General features: G+C 56.9%; 1 protein-coding gene across 1 annotated transcript; it reads left to right on the top strand.

Annotated features, from left to right (window-relative positions):
* Window positions 1-10259: 10259 nt before the first annotated feature.
* On the top strand, window positions 10260-18224 carry C8H1orf174 (chromosome 8 C1orf174 homolog). The gene is made up of 4 exons (XM_069477271.1): window positions 10260-10350; window positions 15654-15767; window positions 16696-17178; window positions 17674-18224. Exons 1-4 carry the CDS (start codon window positions 10336-10338, stop codon window positions 17791-17793), a joined length of 732 nt encoding a protein of 243 aa, XP_069333372.1. The 5' UTR covers window positions 10260-10335; the 3' UTR covers window positions 17794-18224.
* The last annotated feature ends 534 nt before the right edge of the window (window positions 18225-18758 follow it).

Raw genomic sequence — 18758 nt, 5'->3', positions numbered from 1 at the left:
GGGAACCGTCGGGAGTGGGCAGGAAACTCCCCTCGCCCCACACCGGCCCTCTCTGTTCTAGAGGCACCAGAAATTTCCATCTTCGGAGAACTGCTCTTCTGTTTGGTGACACAAAGACCATGCCCGGAGCGCGCTGCCAGCAGGAGAGGCTGGGACCAACAGGAGCGACTTCTCAGTGCCAGTGTGGCCTCTGGGACCAGCCCGCGCCCCGCAGACTGCTCACCGCGTGTGCCAGTCTGGGTTCAGACAAGAACACAGAGTCACTCCACGCATTTCAGGAAAGGGGGCTCCATGTAGGAATGATGGTTTTTACAAATGTGGGGTGTCTGGGGGAGGCAGGGTCTGCATTCGGCAGAGGGGAGTCACTGACCCCAGCTGGAAGCCTGGGAGCAGGTGGGAAGCCGAAGTACCAGGGGCATCCTAGGAGCTCAGGCCACGTGTGTCTAGGCCCCAGGTGGTACCTCACCTGGTACGGGCACTATGGAGGGCCAGTTGCAGCCACTGTGCTGACCGTGGTGTCTGGCTGTCCTCACAGCGGCCACCAGGACCCTGGGGTCATGGCTCCACTTCCACTCCCTGGAACCTCACACGTTCATCCGCTGGCAAAGCCCCCGTCCGGGAGGCAGGGATAGTGTCGGCTAGCAGACAACAGACGCTCTGGCCTTCTGGTGGGGGAGAGAGATGCATGTGTCTGACTTCTCGGGACAGGGAGGGTCACTGCAGGCAGGCTGGGCACATGGGCAGCCGTCGGTGAGGGCCCCGTGGGAGGCAGGGGCCAAAAGACTCTCCAGGAACCGCAAGAGTCAAGATTCTCTCATCCTTTCCCTCGCTGGGGGCATCTGTGAGTCGGGGGCGGGGGGGCTTGTGACCACCGCAGCACCACGCAGGGCATTGGGGGGTGGGGGAAGGAACTGGTGTGCCGTGGCCAGCACCGGAGCAGGGCTGAGCGGCCACAGCCAGAACAGTGCTGGGAAAACTACAGGCCTCCCTCACGGTTAGACAGGAAGGGGGACCACAGACCCCAGGACAGGGCAGGGACGTGTGCGCTGCACAGTAAAGTTTTCCTGGTCTGGCGAGGTCACGGCGCCACAGCTGTCACTGACATGGTCCAAGGACCTACACGTCCCTCCTGACCATGAGGTGACATGCACACACTCAGCCACAGTCCTGATGTCACCGCGCAGGGCCTGGCCAAGTCCGTGGGGGGCTCTCAAGAGCTCTTGGCGCGGCTGCTTCTCAGACCTTCCCCAGCGCCTCCCCCTCCGCCTGGTCAGTGAGGGCTTCCCAGAGACATGGAGCCAACAGGACGTGTGCACAGATGCTCTCCGGGTTACCATGGGAATACACCCCATAAACCCATCCTAAATTGAAAATACCGTGAGTCAAAAATGCATTTGATACACGCGACCTGCTGAACACCACGGCTCAGCCTCGCCTGCCGTGAACGTGCATCAGCCCAGGGCGGGGCAGGACCGTCCACCACGGAGCCTGTCTGGTCGTAAAGTGCCGAAATCCTTGTGGTTACCGCAGACTGTGTAGCAGTGAGAACCGGAGGGGTTGCCTGCGTACTCGCCGTTAACCAACACAGCCGAAAACACCAACTTAAACTCAAAAGACGGTAGGTGGAACCGTCATGAAAGGTGGGGACTGTTTGTGTACACAGAGGGATTTACACAAGGAATTGGCTCGTGGGGTCAGGGCGGCCAGCAGGCTGGAGACCGGGAGGGGCCGGGGCTGCAGGTAACGTCCATGGCCCCTGCTGCGGGGGCCCCTTGCTCTCTGAAGGCCATCACCTGGTTGGACGAGGCCCACCTGCTTCCCCCAAAGTCTGCCCACTCGAGTGTCAGTCTCAGCTGTACCCTCCCCCCGGCAGAAACATCCAGAATAATGCTGGGCCACAAATCTGGGCACACTTGGTCTTGCGAAGGGGCCTGTTTCCTCCTGACCAACGTCGTCACAGCAACACGCACTCGCTGGCGGATCCTCCCTGCTGGCTGCAGACGGTGACTCGGGCCAGGGAGCAAAGGGGACTAGCAGGTGGGCGAGACAGATGCCAGGAGAACACAGCCCCCCCACCCCCCCAACAAAGGAGACAGACACACAGATGGACGGACGCCAGGGCTCGGCCTCAGTTTCCTCATCTGCAAAGGAGGGACTTGGCCCAGTGGATGCCTGAGCTCCCTCCACATGGGGAACTGATGACCCTACGAGAGATGAGGTATTGTCTAGAAACGCCCATGGGGGTGGGGGTCGCAGAACAGAGGGAAAGCCTGACGCCCCCCAGCCTGCACCCCGATCCTTGCTGGGCCCCGTGGACGTGGGGGCCGAGGCTTGGCCCACTGGGTGGCAAGGTCCCGTCGTAGGAGACACCCGAGGGACCCAGCAGAGGGGCTGGGCTCCCGCACACGGCACAGGTGGCAGGTCCCCTGGGCAGCACGGGCTGTGTTTGGGACAACACAAGCTCCACCCAGGAGGCCCGGTGGGGCAAAGCCCTGCTCAGTGGCGCGGCACCGGCAGGGCACACGCAGACCCCTCCCCAGCTCAGAAGTGGCTGGGAAGGGCCGAGGAGGGACCGGTGGTTACGAGGGATTAACAGTTTCCAGACCGGAGCTCGGAGCTGGGGCTCCCAGGATGGGCCGGCTGGCGGGCGGGCTCCCTGCTGATAAGCCCCTCGCTGGAAGCAGCTGCCCCTCCCGCCAGTGCATTTTTAATGCACCGATTTCACTCCCCGGCACTTGCCAAGGTGTTGGACACCTGAGAAGCCAGAAATTCATGTATTCCACAGAGGCGGCTGCTGCTCACGCCAGTTGGAGGGTCCTGACAGGTGTCAGAAAAGGAGCCACTTTCTCTACGACCCACCCAGGCCCGGGCACCCTCCGCCAGGTCGCCTGAGAGGCAGGGCCGGCTGTGTCCCAGGGAAAGGCCGCCAGGCTGCGCTGCCTGCAAGCGCCCACTGCCCTTTCTCCTGTCTCGCCCTGCCCCCTGGTGTCGGGGACCAGAGACTCCAGGCTGCTTCCTCTGGGCGAGGAGACCAAGGGGGTGGCCTTCCAGCAGGTCACCCTCCGCCCAGCACTGGCTCAGCACCCGGCCCCCTCCCCAGGGGACAGGCTGGCCCTGCAGAGACCCACATGGGGGGGACGTGGGGGGAGTCTAGGTCCAAATCCTGACCTTAGCACCCCCTTGCCGTGTGATCTTGGGCAAGTTACAACCCTCTCCATGCCTCAGTTTCCCCAGGTGTAAATGGGGGCAATGAAAGAACCTGTCTGGCAGGGTTGTTGGGAGACTCACGAGAGATGAGCCACAGAAGAGGCTTCGAACAGTGCGGGGCACAAGGGGAGGTGCTCACAGAACACGCGGACACCATCGCACCCGCGCCGTCGGAGCAGGGCTGAGCCGCCAGGAGGCCCACAGCACAGCCTGGTCATCAGCCGGGGTTCCTCCTGCCCCACAACATCCGCCTCCACCCCCGTCCCAGCCGCCTTTGCAGGGGTCAGAGCCTGGTGCTGTCCGGAGGTTGGGGTGGCTGCGTGTGCAAGGCTGGGGCACCAGCAGCTTCTGACGCTGTCCTCAGGAGCCCCCCGGGATACAGGAGGTACCTGGAAATTCCGAGCCTGGACCACAGGCTCGCCGGGTGTCTCAAGGGGTCAGGCGTCCCTGACGCTGCGAGTCCCAGCAGCAGAGTTTAGAAAGCCACTGCTAGGAAAAGCCCCACTGGGAGCTTCAGGCTGAAATTACCATCGTTTGGACGCAGCCCTCTGCCCACGGGTGACAGAAAGAACCACAGGCTCAGGTGCTGTGTGCACAGAGCCACCAACACTCTGCGGCCCTTAAAATGCTTGACTTTTTACAACCCCAGGAGAAACGAACAGCAGCAGCTCTGTGGGGTGAGGACGGTGCGTGTCTCAGAACACAGGGCAGGCTGGTCTCTGTGTGGGGGAAGGGGCAGGGGCCAGGCTCCCGGGGTCTTGGGCAGGGAGGAGGCCGGGCCTGCCCAGCCTGGGGACCCGCTTTCGTCTTCTCGGTGAAAAGGGGGGGTCCTTTCACAAATGCCCACGGTGCGGCTCCCTGGCCTGGCAGCCCCTGCTTTGGAGCAGCGCAAATATTAAAACAACGTTACCCGTGAGCCTCTCTGCAGGAAGGTTGCATCCCCTTAGCAATAGAATCAAAAATTTTTTAGTAAATTAAAAAATTATTCAAAAGAACATTTCTCTCTGCCTGAGAAAAAGGCAGGGCGCCTCCTTTTCCTGAGAGGAAAAATGTTGTATAAAACCTTTCTCTTTGTAATCAGGTACGTACAATAGGCATTAGTTCCAGGGAATTTCAACAGAAATCAGGAGAAAGGAGATAAGGAACTTCCAGCCAGCCCACGAAGAGGGGTGGTACCGACCCACCCGGGAGCATTTTATTTCATTTTCCCCTTTGTGTGCTTGTATGTGTACAAAAATGTATGCAGCAAAAATTTAATTTTGTCAAAAAAGAGGCCTGACCTTTGTCTTTAGCTGCTGGGAGGTAACCTCTAAGATGTCCTGGCTGGTGGGAGTGTCACTGTTTGCCTGGGGCCTTGGGCCACCCTGGCAGATCCAGGGAGGTGATTACGGTGGGGCCGGCCACGCCAGAAAGACCAACCACGTGACTTAGCGTGGAGGCTTTGGGCCACGTGGGATCAGGCCACCAGAGCCTGAGACTGACCACACCGGTAACCGGGCGCCCAGTGGTGCCTGCGTGGTGGAGCCCTAACAAGCTCTGGTCACCCAGGCCCAGGCAGCTCCCTGGTTGGCAATGCCATGTACGTGTTGTCACACGTGGCACGAATCCTAACCCCCGGGGAGGGGACAACAGGCGCTGTGCTCTGCGTGCTTTTCCTGGACACTGCCCCAGGCCTCCCTTGCTGTGGTTGAAAAGATCAGCCCTTTCCCCATGAGAAGCCACAGTCGTGAGCAGAACCACTTTCACTGAGTTTCGTGAGACCCAGGGAATTGTCAGACCTAAGCGTGGTCTTGGGGACGCCCAGCTTGTGATGGTATCAGCGGTGAGGCCTGCGGGGACTGTCCTTTAACTCTGTGGTGGGCCTGGGCTCTGGCTGAGTGTGATGCGTGTGCGAGAGAGACTGAGAGAATGGGAGCGAGTATCTTCCCCACTACCCAGATCTGGTATAATCCCATCTTTTGGAAAACTAAAGTTACATATCCCGGAACTGAGAAATCCAAGGAAAAATTATCCCCACCTTTCACCTCTGGCTGAATTAGCTAGAGAACGTCCAAGAATTCCAGAAGGTTCCGTCATAACATCAGAGACAAAGCACCAAAAAGACAAAGCTTGATGGCTGCTGCTTGTACGTGAGCCACCTGGAGACGAGATAACGACTGCGGCCCCCCTTCTGTCTTGTCCCAGACTTGGCAGAGCGCGCCGCAGCGGGGGTCTCGCGCTAGGCCAGGACAAGGTGAAGCCGCTTTCTTCGACAGCCGGGGGAGAGGCGGGGAGCAAGCCGGCCTTGGCACTGCCGCCGCCCGAGAAGCAAGGTTATGTCCACAGCATTAGTTCACACCTGCTGGCCCCTGCGAGCGGGCAGCAGGTAACCCCGCGGTGCCACGTACATTTGGGTACGGTGCCATTTACCCGGCATTTAGCTGCCTCGCGACACGCTGACCTGAATCTGCTCTGATTCTCGGGAAACAGCAGGACAGGGAAGCCGGGCACAGAGACCTGAGTAGGAAAACGCCCTTCGAGGAAACTCCTCATGCAGCAGGGGAAGCCAGAGAGAGCAGAGACGGGCACTCACCACTCTGCTCGCTGGGCCCGCAGAGCAGGGCGGACCCCACCCGGGTCGAGTCCTGTTTCTGGCGCAGGGTCCCTGTGGCCCACACCGAAAGCAAAACGCCACCGGTCAGTGGCTGAAAGGCTACCTGTGTGGAGGGAAAACCACCGCCCGCCGGTGACCATCACATTACAGACAAAACCCATCGCCCTGGCGGCTGCCCCTGACCCTGACGTGCCGCTGACAGTGCAGCCACATGAGCCAAAAGGGCGCCGGGAGCAGGAGCGTCTGTGAGTGGGAGGAAGAAGTGAGTCTCTGTGGGACTGGTTCACACGTCCCCTTCTCAGTCTGAACCTGCTTCGTCTCTGATACGATCCGAGGCCGCTCCCCACCCCACCCTTGCTGAAGGCGAGGGGCTCTCAAAATAGGACTTCGGTGCTTTCTGTTTTCCTTCCTGTCCACCCAGAGGTTCTCATAAATGGCATTTTTTTCATCTAGCTGGAAATTGGGCCTGTTCCAGGCTCTGCAAATCCCAGGCCTTTTATTCAAAGGCCGTCACATCTGTGATCCCGCCGGGGAGCTGGCAGAGAGATGCGACGCGGCCCCCTGCTCAGAAGCCCTGTGCCCACACGATGCCAGAGTCCAGATTTGAATGTTCCCTTCTGATCTGCAGTTTCACTACTGCCCGAGCGGAGTATGCTCCTTTCGTTGCCAGGGCAAGCGGAGACTGTGGTATTTCCCAAAGTTCAACGGCCTCGCAGTCTTCCTCCTGCCTTTGTTGGGCGCCGGGATCCCCCAAGTGGAGCACATGCCCCTCCCGAGAGGGAGCCACGCACACCAGCTCCAGGCCCTGCGTGGCCCATGTGGCCTGTGGCATCCTTACCACACACACACACGGTGCGAGGAATGTCCAACGAGTGAAATGAACGGACTCCAGTGGCAGCCTCAGGGCGTGGACGTGTCCGGAGGCAGCTCCTGGTCTACCCTGCTGCCTTGCCACGGGCCCACGTCGGTGGGACGTGGCAGTGGGTAAGGTTTCCCTTTGTACCGTCTACGCTCCTCACCAAAGTGACTTTGATTTACTATCAATAAAACAGAAGCACAATTAGAATTTTAGAACAGCACAATTGCAGACAAAAGACAGAAACCAAGAATTAAAAGACAAGTGAATGAGAACAACAAAAACAGTATCAAGAAACTGAATAAGGAAGACTCCGAGTTTCCTGCAGAAGGGGCAAAGAGGAGACGGAGCGGACCGTGAGCTTGGGAGGATGCTCTCAGGAATCCCCGGTGGGCCTGCGAGCCCACCGAGTCGGGCCTCGGTTAACAAACTTCCATCCGTCACGAGCCCACCAAAGCGGGAGCAGGTGCCATCGACCCGCCGCGGTGTCCTGATCCCAGCAGGTTGTAGGACATTTGAAGCAGAAAATGGCCTACCGTATTCAAACATTTTAATGTCACAGACTATTGATTAGTCTGCAAAGTAGGCTACAAGAATTCCATTCATGTTTAGCCCGAGAGCCCCGGTGCGGGAGGCACCCGGCTCCCCGTCGCCCACGTCCACGCGCTGGCCCTGCTCGCCCTCCTCCCCGTCCTGCCTGCTGACATTTCCCACGCGCTTAAAGCCCAGTGAAACCCGTGGCATCTCCCCTCGGGGAGCCCGAGAGGCTCAGCCTGCGTGGCCCCTTCCAACCCTCTCGCGCATAGTAGGACCTTGGCAAGTGCGGGTGTGTTCCCGCAGCAGACGCTGTCCTCCCCAGGGGACAGGCAGAGGACGGGGAGGAGGGGGTGGGCTATCAGAAAAATGCTTATTTAGGTCAATTAAAAGAGAACATTTAAAAAGCAGGCGTGAGCTTTCTTTTTTGCTTGTTCTCTCTCTCCCGCCCCCCTCTCTCTCACTCACTTGTTCTTTAAACACATAGGGCAGAGTGTCCTAGGACCACCACCTGTGGGCAGTACCAGACGTGCTCTGGCCGGGGCGGCCTCAGTTAATGAGGCTACTGACGGCTCGCCAGTGAAACTTCCCTCCAGCTTCCCCCCCAGCCCTGTCGTGTTTGTCAAAGGCAAATACTGAGCTGCGACCTGCTGGTATTTAAGCAGCCAGTTTCTGCCGTGGGCGACAATACAAAGTTCCCCGGAGCCCACGGCCCCATCTCTGTGTGTCACCGCACCAGCCACCGCTGCACAAATGTCTGCGTAGCCAGGAGCAGGTCAGTGTCGGTGAGCAGCACACGGGTCCCGCCCTCCGGGGGCTCGTGGTCCTCGTGGGAGACGGGCTGTGCTCAGGATAGCAGACCTCACATGCCCGCCATCCTGAGCACCCCTCCTGGTGCCCGGACCCTAGGAGGGTGGGGCAGCGGATCAGGAATGAAGAAACGCATGGGACACGAGGGACCGGAAGGACATGCCAAGGAGTCGGTCTTGGCCCCCTTTGGTTTTGTGCTTCCTCCAGGATTGTGCAGTTCGACACGTAGCCTGGGAGCAGGGCACTGGGGAGGCTGGCAGTGCCACCCACATCCTCACCTGGGAGTGGGGGGACGGGGCACACTAGGGCAGGAGGGTCAGGCTCGGAGGGACCCTTCGGGCACCGCCAGGCCATGCGCTGCTCACACATGACCACAGGCACCTGCAGGGCCGAGGATCGGCTGCCGGGATCAAGAACTCCGGGGTAAAAGCACCGGCCCCAGCTCGCTGTGAGCCCAGCCTTGGCGGAAAGGACAGGCGAGGTGTGTGCGGAGCATCACTCCGGGTGTCCTGGACGGCCGGCAGCGCTCACGTGAGTTTCCTGTTCAAACGGACCCCCTCCCCCGCCGCCAGCACAGGCTTGTCTGGTCCCCCCTCTGCCAAAGGAAATGAGGTGGGAGCAGCACGGGGCTCGGGGAGGACGGCCCAGCAGCCAGGGCCGGGCGCATGTGAGTGCGCAAGTGTGAGAGTGTGAGCATGCGTGGAAGTGAACGTGTGACTGTGTGTTCGTGTGTGTATGAACGTGAGTGTGAGCATATGGGTGTGTCTGAGCATGTTGCACGAATGCCAGTGTGTGTGTGCAAACGTGAGCATGTGTGAGCCTGTGAGTGTGAGCATGTGTCAGCATATGTGAGGTCGTGTGTGAGCACATGTATGAGCATATGTGAGTGCAAGCATGTTGTAGCATGTGTATGAGCATGTATGTGTGAGTGTATGTGACCGTGTGTGTGAGCAAGAGCATTGTGTGAGCATGTGACAGCATGTATATGTGTGTAAGCATGTATGAGCATATGAGCATGTGTGTATGTGTGATCATGAGTGCGTATGAATGCGTATGAATGCATGTATAAATGTAAGCATGTCCGTGTGACCATGAGTGTGTGTGTGAGCACGTGAGTGTACATGTGCAAGTATGTGAGCATGTGCATGAGATGTGCGTATGACTGTGAATGTGTGTCAATGTGTGTGAGCATGTATATAAATGTGACCATGAATGTGTGAGCATGAGTGTGTGTCAGCGTGAGAGCATGTGCACGTGTGAGTGCATATGAATGTGTGTGTGTGAACATGTGTGAGCATCTGTGTGAGTGTGCATTAGTGTGTGTCAGTGCGTGTGAGTATGCACGCACGTGTGAACATGAATGTGTGGACGTGCGTGTGAGTGGGAGCGTATGTGTGTGAGTACGTGTGAGTGCGTGTGCGTGTGAGTGCATGAGTGTGAGTTTGTGGGTGTGGGTGAGTTTATGTGTACGTGTGTGAGTGTACGGGGCGCGTGTGAGCGTGTGTGAGTTCGTGCGTGTGAGTGTGTTCCAGCGTCTTTCCTGGCCGCCCACCCATCGCCCCCACCCGGCCAGGACGCAGAAGGACCCTCGGTGACACTTCACGTTCCCGCCTCAGCGCGGCCTCGCTCCCCGCAGCGAGACGAGAACCACGCAGGGCCGGCCCGGCACTCCCGAGAGCCCACAGCGGCCGCCGGGGCCGCACGACAGTGGCCGGGCCCGCTCCGAGCTCGGGTCCCTAAAGCGACATCTCCCTCCCACCCGCTGCGGACGCGGGGCCGGGGCTGTGACGGGGCGCCCCTCTCAAACATGGCCGCCTGCCCCTCTCAAACATGGCCGCCTGCCCCTCTCAAACATGGAGGACACAGGTGAACCAAAAGGAGCGTCCCTCGTGAATATCGCCGCCCGCCCCTCTCAAAGATGGCGGACACAAGTGCACCCAGGGGCGCGCCCCTCACGAAGGCAGCCGTGCGCCCTCTCAAATATGGCGGACACGGGCAACGAAGGGAGGGCCTCTCACAAACATGGTCGCCTGCCCTTCTCAAATATGCCCGACACAGACACACCGAGGGGCGCGGCCCCCATGAACATGGCTGGCTGCCGCCAGACTTCATGCTCCGGCGCCCGCCCCCGGGCCCAAGTTCTCCGAGCCGCGCCCCGCCCGTTTACGTAGAGTCAACTTTGTTTGGTCACATGCCCAGGGACCCCGGGCCGTGATTGGCCAGCTGTTTGCCTACGTGAGACGCCGCGGCGGCGCGGGCTGAGAAGTGTCCGGTGGCGGCTCCGGGGAAGCTGGGCCGGGGCTCGGGGCTTGGCGGCGGTAGCCCGCGCACACTCATGAGGAGCCGGAAGGTGAGGGCCCGAGGCCGGCCGGGGCTGCGCCGGGACACGCGGGTCTCCGAGTCTCCCGCTGTCTGGGGAGCCCACAAGACCCCGGGACGCCTCGGGCCGAGGGGCCGCCTCCGCCTGGGCCTCGCCCTGGGAGTGAGGGGGGCTGCAGAACACGCCCCCGCGAGGAGGCTGCAGGACACGCCCCCTGGAGGAGGGGCGGATACAGGACACGCCCTCGGGAGGAGGGAGCGCCAGCCACGCCCCTATGAGGAGGGGCTCCAGGCCATGCCCGTAAGAGAAGGGGGTTCCCCAGGCCACACCTCCAGGGGAGGGGCTCCAGGCCAGACCACACCCCCCGGAGGAGGGGGCTCCTAGTCTCTCCCAGAGCTGGTCCGCTTGGGTAGTGCTGGGTGCCGCTGACCCTCGGGGGGAGGTCACGTGCCAGGCCCTGAGCTTGGCCGCAGCTGCCGTGTGCAAGAAAGATGAGGGGTCCACCCAGAGGGTGGTGAAGGTTGACTGGGTCCCAGTGCCCGGCACGTGGTGAGGGTCGCTGGTGGGGGCGAGGCTTAGGGAGGGAGCGGGGGGCCGACCCTGGTGCCCCTGGCAGGCTCGCAGGTGTGCTTGGGCTCTCCTGGTTTCTTGGACTGGAGTGACCGCTTATTGAGTTCCAACTCCTTGTACCATTTCTGTCTTTGAACCGGTGTCTCCTGTAGACAGCATGGAGTTGGATCTTTTCCCAAATCCAGGGTGATTTTTATTTTGATTGAATTGTTTAGCCCGTTCACATTTAGTGTCATTAATATACAGTAATGAGATTTACATGTCATTTTACTTTTTGTTTTCTTTTTACAAATCTTTTTTTGTTCCCCTGTTCCTCTGTTAAGTGGATTAAAGTGAATATTTTCTTTTGCATAAGTATTTGCTAATGTAACGTTTTAAGTTGGTTTTCTTTCACTATATTTTTTGCTTTTGTCCCCGGGGGTGGCTCCGTATTTTACCACGTGCATCTTAATCAGCTTCAGACGTGTACCAGGTTAATTCCAGTGAGAGCAAGAAATATTACTCTTATATATTTGTTTTCCCTTTATCCACTTTTTGTGATACTTTGTTGCACATATACATCTATTAATGTTACAACTGAGCGATACAGTGTTAACATTGTTACTTTACCATCTGCAGTCGTTTCCTTAGCCCAAGATGGCTTTGCTCCCACCCCGCTTCTTTGTTTTGTTATTGCAAATATAGTGCATTTCAGTATCTATTATATGCATATTATTGTATACAACCGCTTTTTTTTTTTTTTTTTTTTTGAGACAGAGTCTTTCTCTGTCACCTGGTCTAGAGTACAGTGGCGTCATCATAGCTCACTGGAACCTCCAGCTCCTGGGCTCAAGCGACCCTCCATCCTCAGCCTCCTGAGTAGCTGGGACTATAGGCATGTGCCACCACGCCCGGCTAATTTTTATATTTTTAGTAGAGATTGGGTCTTGCTAAGGCTGGTCTCTTGAGCTCAAGTGATCCTCCCACCTCGGCCTCCCAGAGTGCTAGAATTGCAGACGTGAGCCACCTCACCCAGCCTACAACTGCTTTTTAAATCAGTTAAGAAAAGAGAAACTAATGCATTTAAACTATCTTTTAAGAGGGCACCTTTCTGGTGCTCTCTGGTTTTTTGTGTGGTTTTGAATTACTGGCTGGGGTCGCTCACTCTCAGCCTAACTAACTTCCTTTAGCATTTCTTGTAAGGTGAGTCTGCTGGCAACAGATTCTCTCGGTTTTGTTAATCTGGAAACGTCTTTATTTTTCCTTCATTTTTGAAAGATAGATTTGCTGCATATAGGTTTCTTGGTTGACAGGTTTTTATTTCTTGGACACTGAATATTCTCACCGTGTGGCGGCCTCCCTTGGTTTCTGCTGAAAAGTCAGTGAGTGGTTCATTTACCGAAGTTCTCTTCTAAGTAAGGAATCGTTCTACTCTTTAAGCTTTCAAGATTTTGTCATTATCTTTGGCTTTCAGAATTTTTACAACGATATGTCTGTCTGTGGATCTCTTTGCATTTATCCTACTTGGAATTCAGTTCATTACGATTCCTGAATGTATAGGCTATTGTTTTTCAATAAATTTGGGACGTTTTTGGCCATCAATTTTCTGAATATTTTTCCTGTTCCTTTCTCTCTCCTTTCTTTGTGGTTTCCATTGCACGTATGTTGGTGCTCTTAATCCTTGAGCTCGCGTGGTCTGTGGACCTACCCTCAGGTTTGCTGCTTCTTCCTTCCAGTTCATATCTGCCATGGAGCCCTTCCCGTGAATCTTTAAGTTTCAGTTATTGCACTTTTCAACTCCAGAATGCTCATTTGGGTTTTGTTGTTTTTTTTTAATAATCTCTGTCTCTTTACCTATAGTCCCTGTGGTGCGACATTCTCATATCTTTCTTTGTTTATTCATTGTCCCCTTCACTCCTCTGCTTGTTTATAACGGCTACTTTGAGGTCTTTTTCTGAGAAGTCCAACATCTGGTCACTCGCAGGCAGCTTCTGCTACCTGCTTTTATTCCAGTGTATGGCTCAACTTTCATGTTTCTTTGCGCGCTTCATAATTTTTTGTTGGAACCTCACCACAGCCTCCACTGTTCTCCAGAGCCCCCTTAGGCTTGAATTTCTCCACACTCTGTGCAAACGAACTCGCTGCCTTTGGGAAGACATTAGGAGCTACCTCTGAGCCAGGGCTGTGTAGCTTGGGACAATGACAGGTTTCTCTCTGAATGACACGTGACACTCCTTTAGGAGCTGAGCACTCATCGGGCAGGAGGGGGTGATGGGCAGAAGCCTGGGATCGACTGGCCTCTCCTCACCTGGAACCACCGCCTCACGAGCTAGGAAAGGGTCGGGGGGCCCAGTCTTTTTAGCGAGCTGGGGAGAGGGGCCCTGTGTCCTTGGCTGCAGTGAACGGATCCCAAATACCACAGACTCTTGCCTTCCTCACTGAGTCTCTTTAGGTGTCCTTGAGCAGATCCTTCTCCCTTTGCCGCCTGCCACGGGACCAGACTGCCCACCACTGTGGGCGGAGGGTCCGTGACGCCCCTCACATGGTCACGCTGAAGCCGATCTCTCCCAGCCCTTTCTGAGAAACCACATTTGTGCTTCCGAGATGGTGGTTTCCAAACAGTCCACTTGGAACAAGGAGAATCTTAATGATGGGAAAGTCTTTCTGTTTTGCATTTTAAATGGGAGCATCCGAGTTGGTGGCTGAAGAACAAGGACTCGGCACGTCAGAAAGAACGTCATGGACTCTTGACGTTTGGAGCCGCTGCCTCAGAGGGGGCTTGCCCACCGTGAAGGTGAAGCAGCGGTGCGCTCCTGCTGCGACTGCTCACATCCGAGTGCACCGCAGATGGCCGGTCAGGGGCCTGTGGCAGCCACGGCTCCCGGCCCTGCGCACTCCCCTGGGTTCATCTCTGCAGAAGGGGCCTGAAAGGCCAGGTTCTAATGAGCCCACCTCATGAGCCAGCTGCGCCTGACGTCTGAGCCGCTGCTGCGAGGGTCCCCACAGAAAGCGCTGGGGAGCACCTGCTACCTACCCCAAAGGGCCTGCACAGCTTAGAACATAGAGCTGTGTCGCGCTCTGCTCCGGTCCCTCCACGAGCAGCTGGGCAGTTCGTGTGGGCAGCTTCGGGGGTCCGGTCTGGGGTGAGCTGTGGTGACGAAGCAAGGGACTTGGAACCAAACATCACTTGTGTAACCTCGAACAAGTTCCTCACCTGAGTCCTCACTGCAGGTGGGGATGCTGCCGGGGCGCCACACGGTGCCTGGCACATGAGCGCTCAGCAGGAGCGCTGCAGGGAAACCTGGGAGGAAGGGGAGGGCCGTCAGTGGCTTTCTAGGACAAAAGTGTTTCTTCCCTGCTGTGCAGGTGCTGGTATTTCAGGGAGAGGGGCCCGTTCAGGACTGGGCGGTAGGAGTTGTCCCCATGAGACAGATGTTCGTGGCAGCTCTTGGCAGGGCATATAACTTCTGTAGTCTTGGTCCCCTCAGTGTTCCTCGGTCCTCCCAGCTGCTGCGAGGGCTCCTTCAACAAAGCCCTGCTTGCTCCCGTGAGGGGTGAGCCAGCCCCAGGTGTGCTCAGGGCGGCACGTACCCGACCCGTGAGTGCCTCGTTTGTACCGCGTGTGGCTGGCGGGCGTCCTGCCCTTACCTGGCTTGCTGCATTTTCTTTTTGCTCCTTTTTAAAAAGCACTCTGAGTGTCACAGTGTCACGGATACTTGGAACTGCTGCCTGTGGGGCTTCTGGGGCCGCTAGGGGCTGCACGGCAGGGATGGTTGAGATGTCGCTGTAAGGTTCCTAAACTGGCTTGTCCTTTTTCATTTTTTATCTGCTGCTGGGCAGAGCGCCCTTTGTCTATCCGCTCTGGACTGTCCCCTCTGGGCAGCGCACTCTGGCCAGTCTGACGACGGCCGTGCCTGTGCCCGCAGCGCCTTACCTGCTCCTACCTGCTCCTGCCTGCTGCTCCTCACTGCTCACCTGCGTGCCTTTCAGGTTTTAGTGAGGCTTTAAAATGTGTTATTTTCCAAGCGCACTGTGGTGTTCTGCAACAGAAAAGGGAATTCAGGGAGAAACTGATGAAATTCAAATAAAATCCGTGGTTGAGTTAACAGTGTTGGACCGATGCTGGTTTCTTGGTGTTGACAAACACACCATGTTGTTGAGCCTTAGCGGAAGCTGGGGAAGGAAGGGTACGCGGTAATTGTGCTATTTGCCCTACTTTTTTGAAAACCCAAAATTAATCCTTAACAAGGATATTTTAAATTATATGGCTGTAATTAATCTCTTTCTTGCCATTAGAAGGCTCTCCTTTGCATCGAGGGTAAAACAGAGGTGGCCCAGTTTGTTAAGATTTGTGACGCGGAAGCCAACTGCTCTGACAGCCGGGGCTGTAATTGAGGGGAGAGGGATGGGGCAGGCTCGGCTCTGGTTTCTTGTTGCCTTTCGTCAGGAACTGTGACACTGTATAAAGGAATGAGAACGCCCTAAGCAAAAGTGTGTGCTGCTTATTCCAAACACTTTGAAGTTGACATAATGTCCGTTACCTTATACATGGTGCTTCCTAGAAACGTCCAAGATACGGGGACAAACTGTTCCAAGGCTCCAAGGTCACGGGATAAGTAGATCCTGTACCGTACGCCCGGGCAGTTTTGTTTGCGTTTGCACATTCAGGCCTCAGGTGTCTTCCCACGAAGGTGGTGGAACGTGGGGGGCTGTCTCGGGTCTGTTTACTGAGGAAATTTTCATGTGCCTGTTCATGTTTTCACCTGGAGCGTTTTCTGAACAAGCTCACAGGGGGAGTGCGATCTTCAGCGCGCCTGAGAGCCCGAAGTTGTTCAGCAGCCGGGGTGGCCTCCGCCCAGGAAGTCGCGGGCTCCGCGTCTGCCAAAACAGCATGTCTGGTGAGCCTCGTTACTCGGAGAATGCCTGGGTCCCGACTCAAGGGTCCACTTTCATACAAAATTGTCACTGCAGGACATGTTGCCTTAGAAAAACATCAAATGTGGTTTACATGCCAGAGGGGGACTATTCAGATGAAAAGGGGACGGTGCTGTAATTCTTGCAGAGAAAGGTACTCGCTCCAGTCAGGGGCTGCCTTCCTAGCATTTGCCCAGGGCAGGTATGTGTCTCAGAGACCCAGGCTCGGGGACGTGCCCTGCCATCCTGCCTGGCAGGCAGTCTGTGAAGTGGCACCGGCGTGTGGCTCTCTGCCTCACCCCTAGCGGCTCTGCGAGAAAGGTAAGCTGGGCCGGGAAAGGGACCTCTTCCCGCCGGCCATTCCACAGCGTGCAGCCCTTTCCAGGGCCTTGGTTCCTGGACTCGCTCGCAGAGCAGACCTGCCCCGTCCAGCCCGCAGCTGGGGGCGGGGACCTGGCCGGACACCAGCTCCCGGCACGGTGTTTCGCTCCTAGTTGAGACACTTGGCAAAATTCTGTTGCAGTCAATTTAACAAATATTTGCTGAGCACCTACTACGTGCCAGGCCCCGTTCAGTGAATAAGAAAGCAAAGCCGCGGCCGTCACAGAGCTTACAGTCCCGCAGGAATGGAGAAAAACTGGGCGGTTTTACTGTCACTTTGCAACCTGTACATACGTGCTTCTGAATTGGCCTCAGGAAACATCACGCCCCCAGGAAAACGGGACGCGTGGGAGTGATGCTGGGTGTCACTTTGGATTCTGTCCCTTGGTGGCGGAACGGTGAAATCTGTTGAAGTTGTGGTTACAGCATTTTCATCAGCTGCGATGTGAGAAGAAACACCGGCCTCTGGGGCGGAGGCTTTTCCTCTGCCGGCTGTGTCTGGTTTTCGCTTACGCTTTTCTTTCTCGACAGACTTCCTCATCACACAGAGCCACAGACAGGCGAACTTCCAAGAAGTTCAAGTATGACAAAGGTCATCTTGTAAAGTCAGAATTACAGAAACTCATCCCTAAAAGTGAGAGTGCTGCTTTGCCAAAAGTGACTCCCGAGACCTGCTGTGAACCCGCGTTTGCCGAGGACGGCGCCCTGCTTCCCGGCAGCCAGGCTGGCGCGTCCACACGGCCGGAGGCTGCGGGCGTCCCGCTGGGCCGCTGCGGAGCCGGGAGTGGCGCCTGCTCAGCGGAGACCGAAGACGGCCTGCCCGGGCCGGGACACGGCGCCAGTGCAGGAGCAGAGGAGCCCAGCAGTGCATCCGCTGTGCAGGCTGAGTCGGCGCTGGAGACGCAGGGCGCGCAGGCGCCGCTGCTCCAGATGGACGACAGCGTCTTTCTGGACGACGACAGCAGCCAGCCAATGCCGGTGAGCCGCTTCTTCGGAAACGTGGAGCTCATGCAGGTAAGCGTGGCGCCTGCCTCCTCGACGCACAGGTACTGGGGCAGCACGCTGCGCGCGCGAGTCGTGTTCTCCCGGCTCACTGCATGCAAATGATGCCGAGACACAAAATTAAATATGAATCAGTGATTGTAACCCAGGACGAGAAGGTGAAACATTTGCTGCGTGGGGGCACCCCTCCGTCTCCCAAGCTGAGCATCACAGCCCCTGGGAAAGGCCACCGGTGGGGAGGGGCCCCCACCCACAGCCCAGGTGTGCTTCTGGGCCATCCGATTTGTGGGTTTCGAACATCTGCCCACGGTGCTACTGCTGTAGACGTTGTTCCAACCCACACCTTTGCTCCTCCTCACCTGGCCAAGCCGGTGGGGAGGAAGCTCCCGTCCGGACGCGAGTGCTGGGACTCGGGCAAGGCCGGGGCTGACGAGGGGGTGACTGGCGACTGCAGGTGCCCACGTGGTGTTATTCGTGACTGAAGTCCATGTTTTCTTCCCCTCTAAGGACCTGCCGCCGGTGTCTCCATCTTGTCCTTCCATGAGCAGAAGAGAATTCAGAAAAATGCATTTCAGAGCCAAAGATGACGATGATGACGATGATGATGATGATGATGCAGAAATGTAGAGAACACGGGGAACGATGTCTTTGTGTACCATGCAGTCAGCAGTCGGACAGTGCAGCACATTACGAGATTTATAGAAAATGTATTTCCGAGAGAATGTGTCCTTAATCCCCTCAAACCTGGCCGTCAGCGCCAAGGACCAAAACCTGTGAACTAAAGTCTTTGAGATTGCAAAGCCGAGGTCCGCGCCCAGTGTCCTTTCTTACCCCCGTGCACGCGTGACAATGGCACCAGTCAGCTGAGGGGCTTGGGGTTCAGCGAGATCTTTGTGAAGACAACACTTCAGCTCATTAGCTTTGATGATATGCAAGGTTATTTGCCATTATCAACATTTGATCATTCTTGTGATTGATTCAATGCCAGTTCTTAAAGAACTCTCCTTATTTCTGTATATGAAGCTAATGTTTACCTTGGAAATTCTGCAAAATACATATGGGAAAGAAATAAATTTTGAAAATATTTTTGAAGAAGTCTTATGTCCTAGAGCTGTGCTCCTTTCTGAGGTGGGCGAGAGCCAAGCGGAGGACATGAACCTTGTCCTCAGTCTTACGCTCTCTGGTAAGGTGCGGCCACCTTTGGATCCATGACCAGCGGGGGAGGCAGGAAAGACCCCTGGGGTGGGGCCCCCGCCACTCTCTTGAGGGAAGCTTGAGTTTTCTCATCTAGTGTGGGGAAGGCCGTGCGCCTCCCGGCTGTAGAGGTCCTGGTGCAGCCGCCCCACCGGGGACTGACGCAGCCCGCACGCGCATCGAGGAGCACCTCGTGACGAGGGGCCGTTTGGGGGTGCTCCGTCCATTGCCTCTCCTGCCACCACTGCACGCAGAGGCCAAGCGGGGCACCCAGGAGGAGGGAGCCTAGGTCCCTGGGTGACTGAGGACAAGGAGAAAAAGCTGCCTGAGATGCGGAGGACCATAGACTTTTCATGAGTGAGCAAGAGAGTCTTCCCATTTGGGGGCTATTATACGTT

Source organism: Eulemur rufifrons, chromosome 8, assembly GCF_041146395.1.
Source record: "Eulemur rufifrons isolate Redbay chromosome 8, OSU_ERuf_1, whole genome shotgun sequence".
Taxonomy (NCBI): Eukaryota; Metazoa; Chordata; class Mammalia; order Primates; family Lemuridae; genus Eulemur; species Eulemur rufifrons.
The sequence above is the reverse complement of the archived record's forward strand: the minus strand, read 5'-3'. Positions and strand labels throughout refer to the sequence as shown.

Bases quoted from the DNA above. Each gene is read 5' to 3' on its own strand.
- C8H1orf174 (XM_069477271.1), top strand. The intron at 15,768-16,695 runs GTGAGCCTCGTT...CTTTCTCGACAG, and splicing joins CTGCCAAAACAGCATGTCTG to ACTTCCTCATCACACAGAGC. The intron at 17,179-17,673 runs GTAAGCGTGGCG...TTCCCCTCTAAG, and splicing joins GAAACGTGGAGCTCATGCAG to GACCTGCCGCCGGTGTCTCC.